General features: G+C 50.8%; 1 protein-coding gene across 4 annotated transcripts in view; it reads right to left on the bottom strand.

The window, feature by feature from the left end:
• Window positions 1-5,243: 5,243 nt before the first annotated feature.
• The window catches only part of CARM1 (coactivator associated arginine methyltransferase 1), a 78,674-nt gene continuing 62,930 nt past the window's right edge, over window positions 5,244-20,987 (bottom strand). For 2 of the 4 annotated variants that reach the window (XM_060236784.1, XM_060236787.1), the window contains 3 exons: window positions 18,069-18,146; window positions 7,914-7,985; window positions 5,244-6,792 (listed from right to left, as the gene is read on the bottom strand). In XM_060236784.1, coding sequence (XP_060092767.1) covers window positions 6,656-6,792; window positions 7,914-7,985; window positions 18,069-18,146 — 287 coding nt within the window. In that variant the 3' untranslated portion in view covers window positions 5,244-6,655. The remainder of the gene's footprint in view (window positions 6,793-7,913; window positions 7,986-18,068; window positions 18,147-20,987) is intronic. The other 2 variants (XM_060236785.1, XM_060236786.1) reach the window with 2 other exon arrangements.

The following is a 20,987-nucleotide window of genomic DNA, read 5'->3' as shown; positions in this document are numbered from 1 at the left end:
GCTCATAGAATTGGACCCCCTGGTCCAATCCGTTTGAAACTTGGGGGGTAATTTGGGGAGAGGCACTAGATGCTATACTGAAAAGCCCCCCCCCCCCGAGCCCCAGATACCCACAGATCAATTCTCCATGATTTTCTATGGGAATAAATCTCCATAGGGAATAACAGAGCTCCCAGCAGACATTTCCCTCCCCTCCCCCGGCTTTCTGACGAGCCTGAAGCGGGGGGAGGGCCTCCAAACTGGGGGATCCCCTGCCCCCACCTGGGGATTGGCAACCCTATTGTTTACTCAGAAAGCCGTCACACTGTGGAATTCACAGTCAATAGATGTACTGATGGCCACGTGCATAGACAGCTTTTAAGGGGGAGTGGGTGAAGACAGATTCATGAAGGAGCAGTCCGTCAGTTTCCGCTGGCCCTGGGGACTGAAGGGAACCTCCCCACCTTCTTTATTTGGCCCTCCAGAGCAACTTGTCTGACCACTGGGAGAAATGAGGTGCTGGACTAGACGGAGCAATGATCTGAGCCATTTAGGCTCTAATAACATTTGGTTCTCAAACCGACAAGTATACAAAAGACCAATTTAAGGAAGGGATTTACGTCAAGCTTCCCATTTTCATTTACTGTTATCTTCTCTAAAAGTACATATAACTTTTTTGCGATTGCCATTGCAAACAGAGCCTTTGCGCTACACTAGGGGGATACTGTAAATCCAGTTAATTCCTCATGCCAAGCTAATCTGGGCCATGTCAGGTTCGATTCAGGATATTCCTGCCGAAGGAAGAGATTTTCCATCAACAGAAGGGGCTTTTTTTTCCCTCTGCCCCAGTGCTGCCCAACATGCTGCTCTTGGGGAAGGAGGACGTCCAGGAATAGCATTAAGGGTGAACTGGCAAAAATCTACCACTGGATCCAGCCCATTACTTGTACGTGCTTCACCCACAGTTTGCACTTACATATGAACATATGAAGCTGCCTTCTACTGAATCAGACCCTGGGTCCATCAAAGTCAGTATTGTCTTCTCAGACTGGCAGCGGCTCTCCAGGGTCTCAAGCGGAGGCTTTTCACACCTATTTGCCTGGACCCTTTTTTTGGAGATGCCAGGGATTGAACCTGGGACCTTCTGCTTACTAAGCAGGTGTTCTACCGCTGAGCCACCATCCCTCCCCCAAAGGTTTTGAACATGAACATATGAAGCTGCCTTATACTGAATCAGACCCTTGGTCCATCAAAGTCAGTATTGTCTTCTCAGACTGGCAGCGGCTCTCCAGGGTCTCAAGCTGAGGTTTTTCACACCTATTTGCCTGGACCCTTTTTTGGAGATGCCAGGGATTGAACCTGGGACCTTCTGCTTACTAAGCACATGTTCTACCGCTGAGCCACCATCCCTCCCCCAAAGGTTTTGAACATGAACATACGAAGCTGCCTTATACTGAATCAGACCCTCGGTCCATCAAAGTCAGTATTGTCTTCTCAGACTGGCAGCGGCTCTCCAGGGTCTCAAGCGGAGGTTTTTCACACCTATTTGCCTGGACCCTTTTTTGGAGATGCCGGGGATTGAACCTGGGACCTTCTGTTTCCCAAGCAGGTGCTCTACCACTGAGCCACCGTCCCTCCCCACTGAAACGCATTAGAGGGTAATCAAGTTTACGACACTCTGACAATAACCAGTGATGTTTTTTATCCAAAATTGGAGGTGTACACAATGCAAGGCCTGACCTGGATGGGCCAGGCGAGCCTCGTCTCATTCAGATCTCAGAAGCTATGCAAGGTCTGGTTTGGTGGACGGGAGGCCACCAAAGAAATCCAGGGGTGCTGCACAGACAATGGCAAACCACCTCTTGACACCTCTTGCCTTGAAGACCCCTTGAGGGATCGCTGTGTTTCCGCCACCATGCAAGGCAAGAGCACCGGGCAAGCAAGTTCACCGTATGTGCACGCACCTAAACAATTCCAGATCCATCTCTCTGTAAAATGGAAATCAATGAGCGTGTTTGGCTGCCGTTTCAGAAGTGAGCACACTGCAGCACTCCGATGCTGTTCTGCTTCTTCCAGAAACCAAGCAGCACGCTCTCTTCTGCCAGTCTTTCATGCCTCAACCACCCAACCCTGCAGAGGCAGACAACGCCATTCAGCCAATACCTCAGCCTCCCCCCGCCCCAAATGCAGGAATGGAGGGGAAAGCATAGTGTTCAATAGGGGCTGGATACTTGGCTTTCAAACCAGCTGCTGCAGCAGTCCCTGCCCGCCCTCCTTCTCTGCTGACTGAATGGCAGAGACCATCTGGAGGGCCGGGGAGGCAGCACTGATTCACTTCTCACTCCTCCATTCATCTTCTTTACTTACCTTTAAAACTCTTCAAGAGAAAATGCTGAGAGATGTCCGCAGAAGCAGTGATGCACCTGTGTGTGTACAGGCCTATCTAACATGGTCTGTTGCAGGCTCAGGGTGCCAGTGTATTGCCTCACTTGCAGGCGCAGACAGCAGACGTTGAAGGAAGTCAATTCGAGAGGTACAAAAGTCCCTGCTCCCCCCACAACGCCTGGTAGCCCATAAAGTACAAGATGATGTGAGGTCAGGAGTCCCGTTGGGCCAAGGAGGAGCAGGAATTCTCCTTCGAGACTGTAGCTCTCTCACCCCTGCCAGCCAGAGAACATCACCCTCGCCAGCAAGATCAGGAAAAGAGCCCATCCTGAAAACGACTTCATCAGGAGCTGTTGAGATGGCTCCCTTCTATGTAACGGAGCACATTTTTTTTTAAACTGTGGTGCCAAGTAATATGAATGAGGAATGGGATCGTTTTAAAGCACAAGAGCATCCAAGCTAGGGCAAACAACTGGTGTGGTCATCACCTTTGTCTGCACTATGGAGAATCCAGATCACAGCTTGGTGCCAAAACACGGCCATCCATCGTTTCCCCCAATTTCCATGTTGTCCCCCATCTTTTGTTAAAATCTGGTTTGTGGCAAATATTCCTGGCTTGGCAAAGAACTAACGTAGTGCAAACTGGAGGTAATTGGCATGACCACTCGGTTGGTAACGCCCCAACATTTCCCGGTTGCAGTGCCCTTCTGAAATGTCCCGTAGTACACTGCCTTGTATGTAACTGAACACGTTTTTGGTTTTTTTTTAAAAAAAAAGTACTGTGGTGCCAACTTTTTGCTAACTCTGGGATTTTGAAAGGTTGGACAGAATCACTAGGAAAGGATAAAGTCTGAGTCCAGTGGCACAGTTAAGCCCAATGCTAGCCTAGGATAGTTAGATCCTAAACTAATGGTAGGAGGGCTAACATCTGTAGAGCCACCTCCCTTGCAAACTTGGAGGCTAACCAATGGTAACTGAAAATGGACCTTCCATGCCATTAATAGAAGATGAAGAAGATATTGGATTTATATCCCGCCCTCCACTCCGAAGAGTCTCAGAGCGGCCTACAATCTCCTTTCCCTTCCTCCCCCACAACAGACACCCTGTGAGGTGGGTGGGGCTGAGAGGGCTCTCACAGCAGCTGCCCTTCCAAGGACAGAGTCTCAGAGCGGTTCACAATCTCCTTTCCCTTCCTCCCCCACAACAGACACCCTGTGAGGTGGGTGGGGCTGAGAGGGCTTTCACAGCAGCTGCCCTTTCAAGGACAGAGTCTCAGAGCAGCTCACAATCTCCTTTACCTTCCTCCCCCACAACAGACACCCTGTGAGGTGGGTGGGGCTGAGAGGGCTCTCACAGCAGCTGCCCTTCCAAGGACAGAGTCTCAGAGCGGTTCACAATCTCCTTTCCCTTCCTCCCCCACAACAGACACCCTGTGAGGTGGGTGGGGCTGAGAGGGCTCTCACAGCAGCTGCCCCTTCAAGGACAGAGTCTCAGAGCGGCTCACAATCTCCTTTACCTTCCTCCCCCACAGCAGACTGTGAGTCTCAGAGTGGCCTACAATCTCCTTTCCCTTCCTTCCCCACAACAGACAACCTGTGAGGTGGGTGGGGCTGAGAGGGCTTTCACAGCAGCTGCCCTTTCAAGGACAGAGTCTCAGAGCAGCTCACAATCTCCTTTACCTTCCTCCCCCACAACAGACACCCTGTGAGGTGGGAGGGGCTAGAGAGGGCTCTCACAGCAGCTGCCCTTTCAAGGACAGAGTCTCAGAGCAGCTCACAATCTCCTTTACCTTCCTCCCCCACAACAGACACCCTGTGAGGTGGGTGGGGCTGAAAGGGCTCTCACAGCAGCTGCCCTTTCAACGACAGAGTCTCAGAACGGCCTACAATCTCCTTTCCCTTCCACCCCCACAACAGACACCCTGTGAGGTGGGTGGGGCTGAGAGGGCTCTCACAGCAGCTGCCCTTTCAAGGACAACTCCCGCGAGAGCTCTGGCTGACCCAAGGCCATCCCAGCAGGTGCAAGTGGAGGAGTGGGGAATCAAACCCGGTTCTCCCAGATAAGAGTCCGCACACTTAACCACTACACCAAACTGGCTCTCAGTTGAATAACTTGCATGACAACACTGGAGAGATCAATGCCCATCAGTGAACAGAGGATCTTACGATTTTATCAGTATTTGGACACAGAGCATACAGAGGACAACTGCATCTGGGCGTATTTTTAGATATCCGGAAACCTTTTACAGAAGCTCATGTGTGGAGCAGCCACCTCTGCTGCTATCTTTTTATTTCCACTCTTATGTGGATTTTTTCCCCTTTTCTTAAAAAAACCAGTTACTGGGTTTCTACTCCCCTCTTACCTTTCTTCCCCACCCCCCTTTGAAAGAACTAATTTTAAAAAAAATCTATAAGGCTCTTTGGACGACAGTGATCAGGGTCACCGATGTAACTGTGCCTCTTCGATTGCACCATCTTTGCAAAGCTGATTCCAAAAAGCTACCTTCTTTTCGACAGCAGACGGGGAAGACGACAGCCCGGACCATTCCCTTTCACTCCAGCCGTCCACAGGAGAAGGTGACAGAATCGTGCTGGAACTCGCAAGGAAAAGGTACGAGCCAGTCTGCGCTCTTGTTTACCGCGGTGGGACTCCGGAGGGCTTGCTGGAGCAGGAAGTTCCACAGGAAGCCCCTGAGAAGAGTAGCCAGGAGCAGAGCAGCACCTGCCCAGGGCTTGAGGGTCTTTTCAAGGGCACTGCTGCACCGAGGCCTGGCTTGCTGAGAAGGGCAGAGCTGAGCTGAGGAGCAAGCCAAGGCCCTGGGGGTGTTTGCATCCAAAACCTGGGGTGGGGCGAACGAGGCACTGCAAACAAAAAGCTTCAAAACCCTCCCAGTTTTATTTTAACAGTCACAAAATCATTGATCATCCAGACTTCACAATTGGCTCTGCGCAGACCCCCACACAATCCAGCCACTTATGGAGATCCTGTGTAAACGTCCCCCTCCCTCCCTCCCACAAATCATCCCTGCAGGCCCACGCTGGGAGGCAAAAGAAACCGCCAAAGGAAAACACACCTTTCCCCCCCCCCTCTCTCCATAAAAGGGGTCCCTGCCAAGTCCTTTCAAAAATGCCGGCTTGTGGCTCTTGAAGAGGGGAGGGGGAAAAAGAAATACTGTAAAGGGCTACAGGTGACACATACAAAGACTACAAAGGAGCAGGGGGCTTCTCCATAACAGATGCCAGAACAATCTATGCTAGAGTCCTTGGTGGCTAGTGCGGGGGGGGGGGGGCAAAATCAGTCTATGCCGTCATAAGCCATGAGCTACCCAGTCCCCGCTGCCTGCTCAGGTGAGGGGAGAGCAGCCAGAGGCAGCAGCCGGGACAGCCTGGAGGGCACACAGCAGATGATGGGGGAGGGGGGGGCCACCACCGAGCAACCCATCCAGATGAGCGACAGGAAATCGAGACACCATCCATTCCACTTCCAGCCAGTGACCATTTTTTTTTGGTACATTTGTCTTCTTAATTTTTTTTTTCTTTTAAACCTTTTGATGCTACAGCAAGGTTTCCCCCGGAGACAAACATTGATCAGACCTGCTGACTAGATGCTTGTGTCGCGCAAAGACTCAAGACCTACGGCAGTGAGAACCTCCCTATGCAACTGGGGAGAGCCTTTTCCCCCTGCTACGGGAGGGACACCTTCTAAGTCTTATTAAAGCAGTAAACACTAGCCCAGAAGCTGGGGCGGGTGAGAAACCAAGGACGGGCAGCTGGACGCTTGTTCACCGGGGCCTTCTACAGCTGGCTGCTGCCCGTGTCTTTCCCAAGGCCGGGCGCAACGCTAAAGGCTCAAGTGGCCACGGCTGAGCTGCTCAGAATACTGCTGAAGGCCCTACTGAAGTTCTGCTCCTATCAGCTGGGCCTGCAGCCCCGTCGGGCACCGAAGGCTCATCCCGTTAGCAACACGGCTGGTCGCTAAGACCCAGAGAGCATGGGGGACTCAAAAGTCATGGTTGAGCATGTCGAAGTTTCCGAGTCTCATTTTAAAAAAGTGTACAAGTCCACTATCAAAGGGCCACGGGGGCGGGGGGGGGGGGTGTCTTCTATCGTACAAGGGGAAGGACATCTCTGGCAAAGCCTAATGGGAGGTGGGTGAGAGAACAGAGATCCAGAGAAGTGATTGCCAAACTGTTGAGGTGCAGCAGGCAGAGGGGCGGGGAGATTAAACTTTTTGTTTTCTTCATTTGGTTTCCTGGTGCTGTGAGTTCAGAGATCAGGGATATGAGGGTCTCTTAGCTCCCGTAATGCATTGTGTTGGTGGTGATGGACATGGGCGAGGCCATCGAAATCGCCGGGCCCCCCATGGTGAATTGACTGTTGACGGGATAGTGGGAGCTCGAAGTTCCTCCGCTTTGACCGCTGGATGAGCCTGCAGAGGAGAAAAGATTCATCAGTCCCGTACCGCAGCGGGAAGCGACAGAGCTCTCCAGCCGAGAATCCTCACCATCTACTTTGTTTGGCAGACAGAATTCAAAAACTCCTTCACATTTTGATACCCTATCTGAAAATAAATTTCAATGACGAATTCCTATATCGCATTTCTTATTCCTGGATAGCCATGCACATCTGCAGCCGTTAAAAAGAAACCGAGAGAGATGACGCACCGTGGGGCCCTGAGATCTTGGTCTTAGGGCAGAAAGACCTTCCGAAGGCAAGAACCTTCTGCCTCCTGATGCCTGCAGATGGCTGAGGAGCTGGTGAGTGCAGCCAAGCGGATGGAAAAGGCAGACGGAGACCCGACGCACCGTCTTCTCTGTCCACCTCATTCATCGCAGGCGGCAGGACCTTGCCTGGGGAAGCTCCCCCCGCACTAAGATCAACCCACCTTCAGCTGCTACGAGGGCAACTTAGAGGCTGCCAAATTGTGATGCAAATGGATTTATTTGATTTATATCCCGCCCTCCCCACCGAGGCGGGCTCAGGGGGGCTTACAACATAAAATCCCAGAACAATAAAATTGATATTAAAATACATATTCAATAATTTACAATAATTAAAACAAAAAACCAGAAACAGTCTATTAATTTGGTGCTATTCTGACGGCCTTCCTCCGCAGTTCTTAAATGCCAGTCAGCTGCACGCCAACCGGAAGAGGGCAGTCTTGCAGGCCTTGCGGAACTGCCCAAGGTTCCGCAAGGCGCTCGCTTCGTCCGGTAACTGGTTCCACCAGCAGGGGGCCGTGACTGAAAAGGCCCTGTCTCTGGTGGATTTCAGTCGGGCCTCCTTCGGCCCGGGGACTACTAGCAGATTTTGAGATCCAGATCTAAGTATTTAAATCCCAAAAAAACGTTGCCGCCGTGGATACCCGGCACTTGCGACACTTGCATTTTTATTTTTGGAATTCCAACCTTAGTTCCAGCTTCTGGGATATCGTAAGCCCCAAAAATTGACATTCCTTCCTCCATCCCAGTGAGGTGCCTGCTCCCACCACAGCCAGCCCATGCACACACGCTCCTCTCCCCCAGTGGGGTCAGGCCAGGGCAGGTTTACCTTGGACAATCCCTGTGCTCATGATGGATCCCATCCGGGAATGGGTATGGTTGACAATCCCCGTGTTGGCTGCTTGGGAAGAAAGAAAAATGCTCAAACAGGCCCAGTCTTCTGCACTCTACTACGTTTAACTCAATCGTCATGGCTAATGAGACCCTGCGGCTAGTAAAACAAGTTAGGAAAACTACAGGCCGTGAAACCTCCTTCGCGGGAAGTCAAAACAAATCTGACTCCAAATGCAGAAGCCGGTTCAGCAGAAGAACAGCGAAACCAGAACTCAGCCTCGAAGCCCAGCCAGAGCGCTCCAAGGGGCAAACAGTGTTCCATAATTGGGTGATTCTATCAGTCGGGAGAAAGGACCTCGTTCTATCTTTCAACGCCATGCTGGGAATTATTAGGAAGGGAATTGAAAACAAATCAGGCAGTATCATAATGCCCCTGTATAAATTGATGGTGCGGTCTCATTTGGAGTATTCTGTGCCGTTCTGGTCACCGCACCTCAAAAAGGATATTATAGCATTGGGAAAAGTGCAGAAAAGGGCAACTAGAATGATTAAAGGGTTGGAACACTTTCCCTATGAAGAAAGGTTGAAATGCTTGGGGCTCTTAAGCTTGGAGAAACGTCGACTGCGGGGTGACATGATAGAGGTTTACAAGATTATGCAAGGGATGGAGAAAGTAGAGAAAGAAGTCCTTTTCTCCCTTTCTCACAATACAAGAACTCATGGGCAGTCAATGAAATTGCTGAGCAGTCAGGCTAAAACGGATAAAAGGAAGTACTTCTTCACCCAAAGGGTGATTAACATGTGGAAGTCACTGCCACAGGAGGTGGTGGCAGCTACAGGCACAGCCAGCTTTAAGAGAGGATTGGATAAAAATATGGAGCAGAAGTCCATCAGTGGCTATTAGCCACAGTATATATATATATGTGTGTATACACACACATATATTGGCCACTGTGTGACACAGAGTGTTGGACTGGATGGGCCGTTGGCATGAACCAACATGGCTTAACATGGCTTCTCTTATGTTCTTATCTTTGGAAAGAAAAACTAAAAGACTCTCTACTCCAGGAAGTTGCCAGAGAAGGGGAGATGGTAGTTGTGGGATTCGTAATTCTGTCCCCTGAATATACTCCGACTCCAAACACAAGAACCCCGTGAGAAAGATATGCAACAATAACGTTCAGCAGCGCCTGCTGCCTTTGGTTCTAGTGACCATGACCTTCTCAAGTTCTGCTATCAGTGTCTGTTCATCTCCATGGCTCCCATCAATGGCCATTCCTAACTCCAGCTTGCCCTCAGCCAGGATCCAGAAGCTATTCTTGATGCTCAAGCTCTCAGCTTGCTCTTCAGGAGCAGACCCCCCCCCCCACCCCATTCTGCAATGCAAACCATCAGTCCCTTCTGTTTCCTCACAGGACATACCCTTCTTCACTGGGACCAGGTAACAAACTGAAGAATAAGCCACAGGAAGGAACAATCCCACAAGCTTTCATGCACCTCGTCACTGACATAATCATGATCCACAGTCAGAATGCAACTCCTGCAGCCTGGATTGGAATACATATGGCCCATCATTGCTTCTCTCCCCCACTCAATTGTTCAGTCTACCACCTTTACTGGTTAACATAAGAACATAAGAGAAGCCCTGTTGGATCAGGCCAGTGGCCCATCCAGTCCAACACTCTGTGTCACATAAGAACATAAGAGAAGCCATGTTGGATCAGGCCAGTGGCCCATCCAGTCCAACACTCTGTGTCACATAAGAACATAAGAGAAGCCATGTTGGATCAGGCCAATGGCCCATCCAGTCTAACACTCCATGTCACATAAGAACATAAGAGAAGCCATGTTGGATCAGGCCAGTGGCCCATCCAGTCCAACACTCTGTGTCACATAAGAACATAAGAGAAGCCATGTTGGATCAGGCCAATGGCCCATCCAGTCCAACACTCTGTGTCACATAAGAACATAAAGGAAGCCATGTTGGATCAGGCCAATGGCCCATCCAGCCCAACACTGTGTCACATAAGAACATAAGAGAAGCCATGTTGGATCAGGCCAATGGCCCATCCAGGCCAACACTGTGTCACATAAGAACATCAGAGAAGCCATGTTGGATCAGGCCAGTGGCCCATCCAGTCCAACACTCTGTGTCACACAGTGGCCAAAAAAAAATTATATACACACACACACACAATAGCCACTGATGGACCTCTGCTCCATATTTTTATCCAATCCCCTCTTGAAGCTGGCTATGCTTGTAGCCGCCACCACCTCCTGTGGCAGTGAATTCCATATGTTAATCGCCCTTTGGGTGAAGAAGTACTTCCTTTTATCCGTTTTAACCTGACTGCTCAGCAATTTCATTGAATGCCCAAGAGTTCTTGTATTGTGAGAAAGGGAGAAAAGGACTTCTCTCTCTGCTTTCTCCATCGCATGCAGAATCTTGTAAACCTCTATCATGTCACCCTGCAGTCGACGTTTCTCCAAGCTAAAGAGCCCCAAGCGTTTTAACCTTTCTTCATAGGGAAAGTGTTCCAACCCTTTAATCATTCTAATTGCCCTTTTCTGGACTTTCTCCAATGCTATAATATCCTTTTTGAGGTGCGGCGACCAGAACGGCACAGAGTACTCCAAATGAGACCGCACCATCGATTTATACAGGGGCATTAGGATACTGGCTGATTTGTTTCAGTGATCTATCAACTGTTCTCCACTCTTCAACATCTGTGCGTTTTATTTCTGCTGTTATGTGCTGGGAGCTGCCCAGAGGCCTTCCGAGCCTGACAGCTGCGGGGGCACATCCTTTTGGTTCCAAGGCGAGTCTCCAAAGTTCACCCCTCCCAGGATACAGCCCCTGTCCGTATTTTCTCCTGACCCCGAAGACAACTGTGAATGGACTCTGTAGACCCTGGAAAAAAGAAATACCGTAAAGGGCTGCAGGGGACACATGCAAAGACTACGAAAGAAGCAGGGGCTTCTTCATATCAGGTCCCAGAACAATCTACGCCGGAGTCCCTGGTCGCTAGTGAAAGCTGAGAGGGCTTTAACTGCACAACTGTCACCTTCAAGACCAGCAGCGGTTTGTGTTTGGAAAAGGATCGCCCGCACATCGACAGCCTATTTTCCAAATAGCACAGACGGCATTCGGACAGAGAAATCTGCCCCTCCACATCTGGCAGAGCAACGGCGTTCATCCTGTTGGTCAGGACTTTCACCTGGATCAAACAGCCCCGAGCCCCACCTACAGGATTTCAAGCCATTTTCTTGGATTTGCTGATTTTCGAAAAAAAAATCACGCTTTACAAGATCCCCTGCCTTCTAGCTGTGAAGCACTGCCCCCCCCCACCCAAAGTGCCTATGGAAGCAACTGAACGTTCACCTTTGCTCTGATAGTTTAGCTAAGGCTTTTTTATAGGCAAGCCATCCTGATCTGAGGAAATCGGGAAAGCCTGGAACAATTACAAGTCAGTTTCAGCGGTAAACAAAAGCAACCAGCTGGAGGGACGCCGGCTGATCGGGGAAAACCTGGGGCATGCTGGGGACAGGTCTTTGCCAATTCCCAGCAGGAACCATCTCCCAAACCAAGATATCAGGGGTTTTTTAGAGCAGACGGAAAGAGGGTTTCCAGCCAACGTGTGTACAAATGATTATGTTTTTGAGGTATGACAAGATATAGGGAGTGGGTAAGCAAGACAATGAGATTAGCTGGCAAACGTTATGGGCTGGCGCAATTAGCTGGGTGATGTCCAGTTTATTCAGAACTTTTCTAAGGAGGTCTAGAAGGAACCTACAACTACCTACTGCAATAAGGAAGGATCTGCAATAAGGAAGAATTAAGGGAGAGGGGGTTCTACCTTAGCGAACATTTAAATCCACAAGACAGATTTTTTTTTTTCTTTTTGTGACTGTTATTCTCTGTGTTCCTGCCGATTATATTTTGCGCACCGCTTCTCTTCCTCTTGTCTGAGGAGGGAAGACGGCGCCTGAACGGTCTGAGCGGATGAGAACGGGCTAACTCGTGTTTGTTATTTTTGTCAACAGAAACGGATACAAAGGACTTTAGGGTTTGTTTTTATCATGATGGGCGCAGGTCAGCCTTACAGCATTGCATCGATACTTCAAGATGATCTTCTGTTGCACCAAGGGGTTCGAAAACAGACACTGCTGGATTAACTTCGACCCTGCAAGCCTTCGTAGAAAACAATTCTTTGGATAAGAAAACAATTCACGATGCATTCGACTGTCCACGTTTTTGCCTATCACGGCAACGTTTAAGGCCCCGCCCCCTGCAATCCAGCCAGGCTTGTGAGCTTGGAGCAGAATCCTCAAGAACTACAAATGTCATTAGCGCTGCTCGAACGCGTGTGTAGAGGCAACAAAGGCATCGCGTCTTCTGCTCCTCTTTTTGCCCGCGCACAGAGGGGAATGGCACGACAGCCGGAAGAGGCCAAGCTGCCCTGGAGAGATTTCCGCTAAAGCTTAGGCCCTTGGCTCGTGCATCCTACTAGCTGGCTTTTGTTCCCTGCCCTAGCTTTCTGGGTCTGTGGATCAGTCTCCTAGCCTCACCGTATGGGCTGGTCATAATGGGAGAGCCGGTTTGGTGTAGTGGTTAAGTGTGCGGTCTCTTATCTGGGAGAACCGGGTTTGATTCCCCACTCCTCCACTTGCACCTGCTGGCATGGCCTTGGGTCAGCCAGAGCTCTGGCAGAGGTTGTCCTTGAAAGGGCAGCTGCAGTGAGAGCCCTCTCCAGCCCCACCCACCTGTCTGTTGTGAGGGAGGAAGGGTGAGGGAGGTGTCTGTTGTGAGGGAGGGTGTCTGTTGTGAGGGAGGAAGGTAAAGGGGATTGTAGGCTGCTCTGAGACTCTGTCCTTGAAAGGGCAGCTGCTGTGAGAGCCCTCTCCAGCCCCACCCACCTCACAGGGCGCCTGTTGTGGGGGAGGAAGGTAAAGGAGATTGTAGGCCATTCTGAGACTCTGTCCTTGAAGCGGCAGCTGCTGTGAGAGCCCTCTCCAGCCCCACCCACCTCACAGGGCACCTGTTGTGGGGGAGGAAGGTAAAGGAGATTTTAGGCCGTTCTGAGACTCTGTCCTTGAAAGGGCAGCTGCTGTGAGAGCCCTCTCCAGCCCCACCCACCTCACAGGGTGTCTTTTGTGGGGGAGGAAGGGAAAGGAGATTGTAGGCCACTCTGAGACTCTGTCCTTGAAAGGGCAGCTGCTGTGAGAGCCCTCTCAGTCCCACCCACCTCACAGGGTGTCTGTTGTGGGGGAGGAAGGGAAAGGAGATTGTAGGCCGTTCTGAGACTCTTCGGAGTGGAGGGCGGGATATAAATCCAATATCTTCATCTACCTCACAGGGTGTCTGTTGTGGGGAGAGGAAGGGAAAGGAGATTGTGAGCCTCTCTGAGACTCTTCGGAGTGGAGGGCGGGATATAAATCCAATATCTTCAATATCTTCTTCTAGTCTCCCTCGTCTTCTTACACAATTGCGGTGCCATGAGGTTGTAGACGAGTGGGGCACACGTCACTGATCAGGAGCTAAAAGCGGGGCTTGGATGCAGACTAACGTTTTTACATGGAACTGCCTTGTACTGAATCAAGCTAGATGTGCGTCACGACCAATACTGACTACTCAGCCTGGCAGTGGCTCTCCAGGATCTCAGCCAGAGGTCTTTTGTATCACCTACGGCCTGGTCCTTCTTAAGTCGAGATGCCAGGGACTGAACCTGGGACCTTCTGCAATGGCGAGCAGATGTTCTACCACCGGGTCACAACCCCGCCCCCTGATACTGCACACCAACACTTCTGCCCGCAGAGTGACCTTCTCCCACTTCATCCTCCCACAGAAACCCAAAGTGCCCCAAGGAAAATGACCGGGGGGGGAAGGGGCTGCATTCCAAGATGCCTGGAGAGGCGGGACAACTGCTCTCTGTGGTTTTAAGTCTGGATCCATCCCTGGGTCTGGAAAAGCTGGAGACCGCTGTTCTAGAGGTGCAGCTTGCCAGGCACATCCTGTACTTTTGCAGCACCCTCTGCTCTCCATATCCGAGCAAGAGCACGACGCCTGTGGAAGGACTACCCCTGTGTTCCGTTTTCATGAGGACACACCTGCAGGCCTGGTAGCTTCCTAATCTTCCAAGTGAGCGGATGCAGAGAGGTCAAGGGAGCTGGTTGCCTGCTTCACGGCTGAGGACTGCTGAGCTGGTTATCAGCTCCTTTCGGCGGCGGAAAACTGGGAGAGAGCAAGCCTTATTGTTCCCAAACCCAGTTTTTCAGAGAGGCAAAACTTGTACAGGTGACCATTCGCCAACAACAGCCGCAGGTGAGTCTCCTCCCACTGCTTCTACTTCCACTGGAAGACAAAGCTAGTCCCTTTCCTAAAGCCTCTTGAGTGCCAGCGCTCGCTTGTTTCTGCATCCGTGTGCACACAATGTCCTTGGCTCAACATTAGGCAGAGCTTCCTGACCGTTAGAGCAGTTCCACATTGAACAGGCTTCCCTGGGGAGGTGGTGGGCTCTCCTTCCCTGGAGGTTTTGAAACAGAGGCTGAATGGCCATCTGACAGCGATGAAGACCCTGTGAATTTAGGGGGAGGTATTTGTGGGTTTCCTGCATTGTGCAGGGGGTTGGGCTAGGTGACCCTGGAGGTCCCTTCCAACTCTATGATTCTAATAATAATAACAATAATAATAATAATAAGATGAGGAGGGGGAGTCTGGAAACGAAGTCCTGTGAGGAAAGGTTGAAGGAGCTGGGGATGTTTAACCTGGAGAGGAGGCGGCTGAGAGGTGATATGATCACCACCCTCAAGTACTTGAAGGGCTGTCATCTAGAGGATGGTGTGGAATTGTTTTCTGTGGCCCCGGAAGGTAGGACCAGAACCAATGGGTTGAAATTAAATCAAAAGAGTTTCCAGCTTAACATGAGGAACAACTTCCTGACAGAGTGATTCCTTAGTGGAACAGGTTTTCTTGGGAGGTGGTGGGCTCTCCTCCCTTGGAGGTTTTTCAACAGAGGCTGGATGGCCATCTGACAGCAATGAAGATCCTGTGAATTTAGAGGGAGGTGTTTATGAGTTTCCTGCATTGTGCAGGGGGTTGGACTAGATGACCCTGGAGGTCCCTTCCAACTCTATGATTCTAATAATAATAATAATAATAATAATAATAATAAGATGAGGAGGGGGAGTCTGGAAACCAAGTCCTGTGAGGAAAGGTTGAAGGAGCTGGGGATGTTTAACCTGGAGAGGAGGCGGCTGAGAGGTGATATGATCACCACCCTCAAGTACTTGAAGGGTTGTCATCTAGAGGATGGTGTGGAATTGTTTTCTGTGGCCCCGGAAAGTAGGACCAGAACCAATGGGTTGAAATTAAATCAAAAGAGTTTCCAGCTTAACATGAGGAAGAACTTCCTGACAGAGTGATTCCTTAGTGGAACAGGTTTTCTTGGGAGGTGGTGGGCTCTCCTCCCTTGGAGGTTTTTAAACAGAGGCTAGATGGCCATCTGACAGCAATGAAGATCCTGTGAATTTAGGGGGAGGTGTTTGTGAGTTTCCTGCATTATGCAGGGGGTTGGACTAGATGACCCTGGAGGTCCCTTCCAACTTATGATTCTAATAATAATAACAATAACAATAATAATAATAAGATGAGGAGGGGGAGTCTGGAAACCAAGTCCTATAAGGAAGGAGCTGGGGATGTTTATCCTGGAGAGGAGGCGGCTGAGAGGTGATATGATCACCATCTTCAAGTACTTGAAGGGTTGTGGAATTGTTTTCTGTGGCCAGAACCAATTGGTGACCAGAACCAATGGGTTGAAATTAAATCAAAAGAGTTTCTGGCTCAACATTAGGAAGAACTTCCTGATAGAGTGGTTCCTCAGTGGAACAGGCTTCCCCGGGAGGTGGTGGGCTCTCCTTCCTTGGAGGTTTTGAAACAGAGGCTAGATGGCCATCTGACAGCAATGAAGATCCTGTGAATTTAGGGGGAGGGGTTTGTGAGTTTAGAGTGGTTCCTCAGTGGAACAGGCTTCCTCGGGAGGTGGTGGGCTCTCCTTCCTTGGAGGTTTTGAAACAGAGGCTGAATGGCCATCTGACAGCAATGAAGATCCTGTGAATTTAGGGGTAGGTATTTGTAGGTTTCCTCCATTGTGCAGGGGGTTGGACTAGATGACCCTGGAGGTCCCTTCCAACTCTATGATTCTAATAATAATAACAATAATAATAATAATAAGATGAGGAGGGGAAGTCTGGAAACGAAGTCCTGTGAGGAAAGGTTGAAGGAGCTGGGGATGTTTAACCTGGAGAGGAGGCGGCTGAGAGGTGATATGATCACCACCCTCAAGTACTTGAAGGGTTGTCATATAGAGGATGGTGTGGAATTGTTTTCTGTGGCCAGAACCAATGGGTGGCCAGAACCAATGGGTTGAAATTAAATCAAAAGAGTTTCTGGCTCAACATTAGGAAGAACTTCCTGACCGTTAGAGCGGTTCCTCAGTGGAACAGGCTTCCTCGGGAGGCGGTGGGCTCTCCTTCCTTGGAGGTTTTTAAACAAAGGCGAGATGGCCATCTGATAGCAATGAAGATCCTGTGAATTTAGGGGGAGGTGTTTGTGGGTTTCCTGCATTGTGCAGGGGGTTGGACTAGATGACCCTGGAGGTCCCTTCCAACTCTATGATTCTACGACATCCAGGGGATGAAAGACGCCCTAGGAGCCACTCCATCTCAGAACAGGTTTGCAAGCAGGCACTCACTTGTGGTGGGCAAGGATTCTCTCCAGGCAAACAGATGGAAAAGAAATGGTACACTGGAGTTCTCAGCAGGCTTTGGATATGCTTTGAATGACTTGATGCTATCCATGAGCATGGGCAGACAGGCGACTCATTTCCGTGTCGCCCCAACCCTGTGGAGGACTGGAACCAACAGGCAAAGAGGAAGCACAGGAATGGAAGTCAGCACAATACGGCAGGACCCCAGAACGTGCTTACGGCTGGCGACAGCGTGGAAGTCACGGCCAGACCCTTCAATAGCAAGTACACTTTCTGGGCTGGGAATGAATCTGTAAGCACCTTGGCTCCACTCTTATACCAATGGTTTTTTAGTCCTATGATATAAACCGGCCAGAACGGCATCTGCTGGTCTTGCCACATAACACAGAAAGAGCATTCTGGAGACGGAAATTCATTCAGTTTCCTCAGCAGTCAAGAATGTCTGTCAGGGTTCCGAGAGTTAGCGCATGCAAGCAGCGCCCTCAACGCTCCCGTTTCTAATTTTAAATGCGCCACGATTTGTAGATGACGATGCGCACAGCAACGGTGTCGCTATTCCTTCGGAAGGCGCTGAACCGCAAGCAAACGTAATCTGCCTGAAGCACAGTCGAGACGTGCGCTCAAACCAGCGAGCGAGCTGTTTGCAAAAGCTGGCATCTGAGTCAAGGGAACAGGAAGCAGAACGCAAAACGTATTTCTTTGTTTGCCAAAGGTAAGAAAAACAGTTTATCGGCCCACCGATTTCCGACACTGATCCGCCTCTGGCGAATCAGCTCCGACTTTTGCTTGGTGGCTTTGCTCTAACCATCACGGTTTCAGTCGTGCAATTCCTTCTGGGCGTGTTTCGATTTAAGAGACAAGAGGAGGATTTTAGGAAAACGGGAAACGACGTTTTACGTTGCGCACTTTGCGGATTCTAAACGTTTCGTTTGTAAAAATCTGCACAATCTCTATTACTGGCGAATTTTCTATTTCAGTGCCGTTTGCTGACGACCAAATGGTCTGTGAGCAATCGATATATACGAGGATGACGACGAAACGCAAAACGTTAGCAGCTCAACTCATTTCCTCGTACTAGCATGACTGCGCCCAAAAGGGTCTCCTCCTCCCACATAGCACAGGTAACAAACGTCAAACCCTCCAGGAGCCCTTGTGTGGCTAAGGCCATGCACACCTCACTGAGCATTCAGGGGGTCAGGCACTCGGATGAAGCAGGGCATGTCAATCTTTCAAAGGCCCTCCCGCACCCTGACAAGCCCTGAGAATCTGAGGCACCGTCTGTAATACCCGTCGCTTCGAATGGGGCTCCTTGACCCCTGATCCCTCGCGCTTCTTGGGAAGCTCCCATTGAGATACGATCTGCTTCGCAAGGCAGACAGACTCACCTAGAGGGATAAGGTTGTTGTGGCCAACGTTGGTGCCGCCGGCGATCACGCTGCTGAGGTCATAGGCTGTGGGCATCCCTGCGGCACAGGACAGAGAGGGGGAAGCGTGAGAAACAAAGAAGAAAAAATGTGGGAAGACACTCAGAAACGCAGGTACACGCGCAAGGACTCCGCCTGGCTCTTTCTGACTGCTTAGAATGTCACACAGGAAGCAGCCTTGCTAGTCAGACACACTAGTACCTGAGGAAACAATGCGCCCCCAGGTGAGAGAGTGGGCAGTTTTGTTCACACAGAAGTTATCCCAGCCAGAGGCTGCTGTGAGAAGACAAGCCTTAGCTGCGCTGCACTACTCTCTCCCGTCCCCTGCTTCGGGGCTATTTATTATTTTACTTCCTTTCTCTCCTGCCTTTCTCCCCAACGGGGAAACCAAAGCAGCTTACAGCAGGGGTGGCCAACGGTAGCTCTCCAGATGCTTTTTTGTTGCCTACAACTCCCATCAGCCCCAGCCATTGGCCGTGTTGGCTGGGGCTGATGGGAGTTGTAGGCAAAAAACATCAGGAGAGCTACCGTTGACCACCCCTGGCTTACAGCATTCTCCCCGATTCATCCTCTGTGTGGAAGCCGAGGGCGAGAGGGTACGCGGCTGGCCCAAGGCCCCCCAGAACACTTCCACGGCAGCGAGGGAAGTCGAACCTGGATCTCCCAGATCCTAATGCCAGGCTTTAGCCCAGGGGTCCTCAACCTACGGCCCGCGGGCCAGATGCGGCCCGCTGAGGACGTTTATGCGGCCCGCCGGGTTATGGCAAAATCAGACCGGAAGTGACGTTCGACCTAAACTTGCGTTAGCAACGCACACTTCCGGCACTGGGCTGAGGCGGCGGAGACAGAGTGTGAGGCGATACCGAGGTGAGGTGAGTTCCCAGGCCGGGGTGTGCGGTGTGGGGAAGGGAGAGAGATGCAGAAGACGGAGAACTGACGGCCCGCGGCCTTGTACAGTAACGGCAGTCCGGCCCTCCAACAGTCTGAGGGACAGTGAACTGGCCCCCTATTTAAAAAGGTTGAGGACCCCTGCTCTAGCCACTACACGCCTGTCTGCCTACGTGAGAAAGGCCCAGCTCCAACTTCCTCAGAAAAGGAGGATGGCCTTTTGGAGTTCTCTTGGCAAGCGGAATCCGTGAGCAGCAGGAGCAGCTGAGCTGCAGCCACTACCTGGGCGCAAGGGGACCACCAGGGGGAGCCCACTTCAAAACATTGGCAGGAAGGATGTGGGGAAACCTAATCCAGCCTAAGGGGTTGGAGAGGCATCACCTGACACGGGGCACCAAAGTGCCACCAGACTGGCAGGTCGCCAAGGGTCAAAGACTGACCCGACAGGCAAACCCCCTCTGGCAGAGGAGAGACAGGAAGGGTCTTCCCAAAGCTGCTACCTGCAGAGTCCTTAAGGACTCGATGCATTTCTGCAGAATTTTTAAAATCACGCTTCAGCCAGAAAAGAAAGCACAAAGCTCTTGCTGGACTCCTGTTCAGGTCGTGCTCAGCGTCGTACCTGAACATATGAACATATGAAGCTGCCTTATACTGAATCAGACCCTTGGTCCATCAAAGTCAGTATTGTCTTCTCAGACTGGCAGCGGCTCTCCAGGGTCTCAAGCTGAGGTTTTTCACGCCTATTTGCCTGGGTCCTTTTTAGTTGGAGATGCCGGGGATTGAACCTGGGACCTTCTGCTTCCCAAGCAGATGCTCTATCACTGAGCCACCGTCCCTCCCCGTACCTCCTTTGCTTCATCAGTACTACCGGGTTAGATGCTCCCAGATCATTATATCTAATCCTCAACCCGGCCCCATCTGTGGATACTCAAATCTGGAGACTGGAGCCATGAACGAACAAGACAAGTATTTGTACAAACCTGAGAAAAGACCCAGGTTTGCAGAAAAACCTGAAACTATGAAACACACATAGACCACACACAAAACAAAACACTGGGTGGTTCATCCCCCAAATAATAGCAGCGCCTTGAGATTTAAGGGGGGGGAATGCCCTCAGTGGCTGTTGCTAGGCAAGCACAACAGTATTGGCAGTGGAAGCCTTGTCTGTAAAAGGCAGAGGGAATGGAGAGGGCCTCTCCTGGCTGTTCTGGCCTCTGCGGGAGAAATCTTCAAACTCAGGCCCAGCAGCAGCCACTGGGGCGACTTTATACCAACCTGAGTTCCATGACCACAGCGGCCACCCCACGAAAGCCAGTGTGATGGAGGGGTTACAGCGATGACTACCCAGGGCAAAAGAAATAGTAGGTGCCATCTTCCCTTTACTACCAATGCTTAACTCACTCAATGCTCAAACAACAGTGTCAGTGGGGACACTCCCTGGAAGAGAAATGCGCTCCCTGTCACCCCTAAGTCAGGGCACCTACTCAACATCTTGGCCTATCTGTTGCCTTTGTAGATTACGAAGACTCTGGGGCAGTGTTCCTTCCAAGCTGAATTAGTGTGAGCCTCTGGCTCACACATTTTTGTTTTAGCTCAGGAAAAATGGCCCCAGAGCAATCTAATTTTGGGGCAGCAGCTCACCACTTTAATGCCTGAAGCTCACAAAGTAGAATTCTTTGCTCACAAGACTCCGCAGCTTAGAGAGGGACCATTGCCCTGGGGTGGTCAGAAAGCCCTCCCTCCTAAGGGAACGAGGCCAACGAGTTGCCTGCTGGGCCACCCAGAAGACAATTCAGGACGCTCAGATCAAGGGGTGCTACTGACTACCAGTTTAAAGCTTAAGAAGCCAGCGCCAAGTAAAACCAGCAGCCTGTCACAAGCCTTCTCTTTCCACGCAGGAAGCACTGAAGCCCAACTACCACCACAAGGGTCAAGTGCGGAGTCAGGCTCATGTCCTGTGGTCTTCTGGGCTCCTGCAATTATTCTCCAGCT

Source organism: Heteronotia binoei, chromosome 4 (genome assembly GCF_032191835.1).
Source record: "Heteronotia binoei isolate CCM8104 ecotype False Entrance Well chromosome 4, APGP_CSIRO_Hbin_v1, whole genome shotgun sequence".
Taxonomy (NCBI): domain Eukaryota; kingdom Metazoa; phylum Chordata; class Lepidosauria; order Squamata; family Gekkonidae; genus Heteronotia; species Heteronotia binoei.
Note: the sequence above shows the minus strand (reverse complement) of the source record. Positions and strands in the feature narration are given on the sequence as shown.